Source organism: Chamaea fasciata, unplaced genomic scaffold, assembly GCF_029207755.1.
Source record: "Chamaea fasciata isolate MVZ Bird 193981 ecotype frontalis unplaced genomic scaffold, bChaFas1.0.hap1 SCAF_1, whole genome shotgun sequence".
Taxonomy (NCBI): Eukaryota; Metazoa; Chordata; class Aves; order Passeriformes; family Sylviidae; genus Chamaea; species Chamaea fasciata.
Window position 1 is genome coordinate 75,462,111 of NW_027094086.1, and position 6,000 is coordinate 75,468,110.

The window sequence follows — 6,000 nt, forward strand, 5'->3', positions numbered from 1 at the left end:
ACATTTAAGTGAGGTGTCACCAGAATGTAAAAAAAGCCCCAGACTCAAAAGCAGCCAAGTCTTCTGTAATAGTGGGTTTCACAGCTTTTCTTTGGTTGGAGACTGACTGAACATACCAAAAAAACCACAAGCAGACCCTGCAGAATGTAGAGCCTCTATTGCCAACTTCAAAACTTATGTATTTTGCAGCTTTAAGAGAATTCTTGTGTCATTTTACAATATGTGCAGTGCCAGGAGGGTTGCTAGGCTCCAGCCCAGCGACGGCAATGTTTCAGTTGCACAAATTCGTCTTATGAAAGGCACATGTGAAGTATCTGTGGTGAGCAGTAACCATTACATGATACAGATGAGCTGAATGTGATTTCCAGCTTGGAGAAATAAACCTGAAAAAAACTTTATCTTTCTGACTTTATAAGGTAGTGCTAAGTCCTGTTGAAACATCTTTTATTCAAAACACAGTGCTCTCTAATTAACCTAAAAATAACTGTAGACAAAACAACCATCAGCTTTCAAAAAGACCTAAATATGAGAAGTCACAGCTCAGAAACTTCAGAGAACACAGCCAATGTCAACAGCCAAAAGAGCCACTGTTTCTGCTTGGCATGGCTTTGGCACTCAGAAGGTCTCCAGAAACACCTTTAATGCCATCACTCACAAGATGATGATTTTGCCCCACCAGCCTAAAGGAGGGCTTTGCTGGTGTAAGCTACACAGCTTATACCAATACTATAAGCTGGAACATCAGATCCATGCTTGTGTTTTCATCAAAACACTTGTAAATGAGAACTGGGGAGGCTTCAAAGGTCATCCCAAATGCATACACTGTGCTGCACAGTACAGCCAGAATCCATGTATATCGATGCAAGTATTTATTTGCATCACCAGGTTTTCTCTTTAGGTGATTAACCTTGGTGGCACCAAGGTCACCTGTCTGCAGGAGATGATGAACCCCTCAAAGGACTCAGTGCTGTGAGGCTGTGATCTGCCAAATATTGCAATAAGGGAACACCAAGGAAAAGCTTGCTGCAAGTTGCATAGCTGAATTGAGTTTCCACGTTCAAGCAGATACCTCCTCCGACAGCTTCCTGAAGCTAAATTTTTGTCCCATATCCTTCCCACCGAGGGAGATTCAGCACTTGCTCCCTCAGAACACACGCTGGGAGCCTTCACCTTAAAACAGCGTACGCAGACAAGTATGTGCAACTCTGGACAGCAGAAATGAATGAAACCATTCCGAACTCCAGGTACCAGTGGTAATGCTACAAATAAAAGCATGGTAGACACAGAGTATCTGCCGTGCCCCAAAGGACACCGGGAGGGTACCCTGCAGTTCCAAATAAACTCCTGTGCAGTGCTGGAGAAACATCAGCAGGACCTCTATGATGGTGATGCTTTTATAGTGATCTCCTTCAACATCATCTACCCAGACATGCTACACAGAAGGCAGGACACACAGTTGCTCTCCTCCCTTCTCTTCAATTTCCACAGTTGCAAGGGTGGGGGGAATCCTTTAAGGTTGGCAACAGCTGAATCCAAACAATCTCTGCAGCCATCACTATGCACACTGTGCTGCAAGTTAGTTCCCCAGGGGCTGAGCACCAGCTTGGAGGGCAGGTTTGGACAAGATGACCTACAGAAGTTTCTCCCAACCTCAAGCCCTTTCTGATCTCTGCTGGGTCAGCAAATGCCACACTTCTTCTGTGACAAGGACAGCAACCATGGCTCAGTGCAACATCCCGTGCATATTGGTCAAAGTGACTCCCATGTAAAAGGAAGAAGATAAACCTGACTTCTGCATCCTCTTCCCCTGCTGTCCTGATAAGCCCTGCTTGGGAACTTCTGATGCTGAAGGGGCAGTTTGAGCTCCCCTCTCCTTGTCTTCTGCCTCATCTGGAAGTTACTTTCTTCCTTCCCTCATGACATACATCCCCTTTTAACAGGGATGCATTCTCACTGGAAAAAAGTCTGACCTCAGCTACCACAGGAGCCTGTTCCCTTGAGAGCACTGTGGCTGTTGGTAAAACATATGGGAACAATTTTTTTTCAGGCTGTTTTAAGCAAGGCAGCCAAATGGCTCTATTGCACATACCCATACAGGATTTCTACAGGTTTTAATACTTTAGATAACCAAATATGACTGCAAAAACAACAACAACAAAAAAATTCTACCTCCAACTTTCCTTCAAAGACTGTAAGGTAGCATAGACCAATCAACAGCCTTTAAAAAGCCTCAGAAAACACTTTTCCTCTGTATTTAGAATGCAACTTTGTTATTACATTAATACCTTGCAGCAATTAAAGCATGTTGGGGAGTAAGTTACAGAATAAACTTCTCTAGCCTAATTCTTCACTTAGAGCCATGGGGTTTTTTTTTAATTGGTCATGGTAGAAAATTGGGACAGGGATGGAAATCAAGGCTACCCAGGAGACAAGTACAACCACTTGTTGCCCTTTAACAACAAAAGCTAAGAATACTAAGAAATAGTAAAGAAAGAAAACTGGGCAGCAAGATGGAGAAGTCAAAGAGCTGCTAAGTCACAAAGGATGGCAGCATCAAATGATTGGCAGGAGCCTGGCGTTATCCCACACCTTGCTTAAGGCAGCAAGTCCCAACAGGAGTACCTCCCATCTGATGCACCTCCTGCTCTCTGGAGGTGTCTCATTCAGTTGCCTCATTTTGTTCCAGTAAGAATCACTGAGGCATGTTATATTTAGCATCTATCTATGGAAAAATATGGGAGAAATAATATTGCAGGGTTTTGGTTTTCTCCTATTAACACCTTTAAGTTGTACAATATTTTATACAACAGCCAGACTGAAGACACTTCTGCCTCCAGTGGGACGAACAGGAGCTTCTTGGTAATGCTGAGGAACCCCTCGGAAGTGCCAGTATTTACCCTTCCTACTATCAGCTTTTCTCCCAAAATATAATCGTACCAGCAGGCTTACATCACTGACAAGGAAGAGAAGAACACATTGGGCTTTTCACCTGTGCCTTTCATCCAGTTTCCTCCTTCTTCCTCACACTATAATTTATTTTAACGAGAACAGTAATTCCCCTAGATAAGTCAGCAAATATTTTTGTAAAGAGCAGCTGCAGGATGTCTGCCTCGCACAAATTAAATTACCTAGTGGCTCAATCCAGTGCCTTCAACAGACATTCTTCTGTGGTAGCTGGGTCAGACTAAGTGCATCTCTGCTATTGTGCCTCATGCTCCTTATTTTCCATTTACATATGCTCTGCTCCAGAGTGAGGGAAGGAAAATGTTTATACTTGTGGGTGGGACTTTGGATGCAGATTAAAGTCAAGGTGCTATATTTACTGATCTTTTAAAGTAATATCAACATGTTGAAAGGCAGTCAAAGTTCTTAAGAAAGATCAAAGTCCACATGAAGCAACCACAGATTAACATAAATATATGCTGAAATGCTAACACAGACTGGCAAAATTTACTTGTATTTTCCCTGAAGCAAGTAATTTTGCCTAATGGGGGAGTCAAAACCATGAAAACTCTTCTTCACCTTTATGTAGGGCACACTGCAGTACTTTGTGTTGGGGCAAATGACTCTTCAGACTAATTTTGCAAGGCTAGGTTAATACTACCATACTGCTCATGGCTTACAAGCTTTTGAAAGGTGAGGGCTACATCCTCTAAGGGGAAAAAAAAAAGCAGTATTACTACTTAGCTCAGACTTCATCAAAGCTAATCCTGCATTTCTTCCTTCTTATTGCACTTGACAGAACTTTTGTTGTCTGACAAATGAAAAGGCAACAAGCAATAAAGCGTATGACCTTCTTTTATTTGACTAATTACTATTTCGGTAAACAGATCACCTATTCTTCTTGTGGAAGCACCAACAGCAGCACCAAGAACACGAGGGACGTTGTTTTCATGAGGGCAGAGGACAGTTTTGCAGATTAATCACAGCCCTGTGAAACAGATGCCTGGCCTGTATTTACAGCCCTGACAGTGCAACTGCTTCGGCAAGAGGTGCAATTAAAGCAAGTGTGCAGGCAGTCACCAGAAGTCACAACCCAGTCACGGGCTTTGCCAGCAAAACTACAGGCACAACACACAGAGAATACACTGATGCTGCACACTTCAGGTTCATAAGGCTGTGTCGACGCCAGGCGGGATAAACTGATCCACTAAAATACTGTTGTACAAAATTCAGCTAGCTTGGACCAGAAGAGGACCCAGGTTCGGAGTTTTATCAAAAATCCTGAGTCAGTAGCAAAGCACCTTTGATTTGGTTTCCTCACCCGACACATTGAAGTTGTCAAGATCCACAAGACCACGGTAAAGCTCAAACGACTTCCAAGACTTCAGCCTCCATCCTTTGTATTTTGTACAAAAGGTTTCGTCTGTACTTAATAACATACCCTCCATAAACAAACCTCTAAAAGAAGGGTGCTCAGCGGCATCCCTGCCTCCGAAACCTCCAATCGTTCGCAGCCTCTCGTGCCCGTGCAAGGCGGACAAAGCGCGCTCCCGGCTTTCACACAGGGAACCCCCGAAGAGGGACTCCCCACTTCCACCCAGGCACGGTTTCCGAGGCTGCCCGACCGCAGGCAGCAGGAAGCGCGGCAGGGTCCGCACCGGCGCCCCCGCTGCCCGCGGGTGGGAGCGGGGCTGGGGGGCAGAGCCGCGGCACCGGAGCCTCCATCCCCCGCCGCTCAGATCAGCCCAAGCCAGCGCCGAGCGCCCGCCCGGCTGCGGACAGCCCGCGGCAGCACCGCTCCAGCTCGGCGGCTCCGAGTTCCGCCCCGGCCACAGCCACAGAGGTTGGGAATTTTGCGGGCGCAGCTCCCATTCTCCCTCTCTCCCTCTCCGCCTGCCTCCCGCTCCCCGGGCGCTGCTCCTGTGAACACTCTGCAAACCGAACTACTCGAGGGAACCAACACTTTCCGTGAGCTTCCCGCTGCTTTGCTGCCGGTATCCTGCTCCACAAAAGCGACCCCACGCTGGAGAAGAAGGAGGAGGAGGATCCCACCGGCCCGCGCTCACCTCCGCCAAGAAGTTGTCCATGGTGGCCCCTCGGCCTGCCCGCGGGTGCGCAGCGCCGGGCACCAGCCGCGCACCATGTGCCGATCCCGTCCGTCCCGGCCCGGCTCGGCTCGCCCCACCGAGCCGCCTCAGCCGCCGCGCCGCTCCATCGCCCCAGCGCCGGCACCAGCCCGCAGCCTTTGTCCGCCCGCCCCCTCAGCGCCGCTCGGCCGGGCGGTCCCGGCAGCGCATAGCCGCCGCGGGGAGCCGGCAGCGGGGGTGACGCGGGGGAGGAGGAGCAGGAGGACAAGGAAAGCTCCCGCCGCAGCACGCTCCTGCCCGGGGCCGCCCCGTCCCGTCCAGGCGGGGCAGGAGCAGAGGCGGAGCTGGGGCCGCGCCGCTCCCTGCGCCGCGCTCAGCCGCGCCCCCGCCCCTCCCCGCCCTGGCCCGGGTGCGGGCAGCTCCCCCCGCGCGCTCCGCTCGTCCTGTCCCGTCTCGTCCTCCTGGTGCCCTCGGTACGTCGTCCCCGGGGTCCTGGAGACGCGTGTCCGGCTGCTCGGGGCGCGGAAACCCGCGTTGAACTGCGGAGTGAAAGGAGCGCGGGCTCTGGAAGGGGAGCGGAGGCTCGCCCCGGTCAGGGGGCGGCTGTGCTCTCCCGTGCCCGGCAGCACAGAGCCGAGCAAAGCTCCGCCATCCGGCGAGAGGTGCTGCCCGAGGTGACTAAAGAATACGTACCTGCAGGGTTCTGCTGCGGACAGGAAGCCCTTAGGTAAATGTGTAGCAAAATTATGTACGAGCTCACCTCAGCCTTATCCGTGTTCCTTTGCTAAACACGTCTTGCAGCAGCCACTCACTGAGACATCGCTGCAAATGAAGACAGCCCTCCTTTACATAGTTTTCCAGTCCTTTACGTTTCTGCAAAGCAGATTTAAAGTGTTCAGGTTTTGGAGACATACCTTGTTCATATCTGTAGTAACTAACAGCCCAAGAAACACAGCAAAGGAGAATCAAA

The 6,000-nt window shown here is 49.7% G+C and overlaps 1 protein-coding gene across 1 annotated transcript in view; it reads right to left on the reverse strand.

The window, feature by feature from the left end:
• MYO10 (myosin X) overlaps window positions 1-5,682 on the reverse strand; it is a 162,740-nt gene extending 157,058 nt beyond the window's left edge. The window contains 5 exon segments of the mRNA XM_066186412.1: window positions 5,010-5,115; window positions 5,117-5,244; window positions 5,247-5,501; window positions 5,504-5,641; window positions 5,644-5,682. Of these exon segments, the coding sequence (XP_066042509.1) occupies window positions 5,010-5,115; window positions 5,117-5,244; window positions 5,247-5,501; window positions 5,504-5,641; window positions 5,644-5,682 (666 nt within the window).
• Window positions 5,683-6,000: the final 318 nt, after the last annotated feature.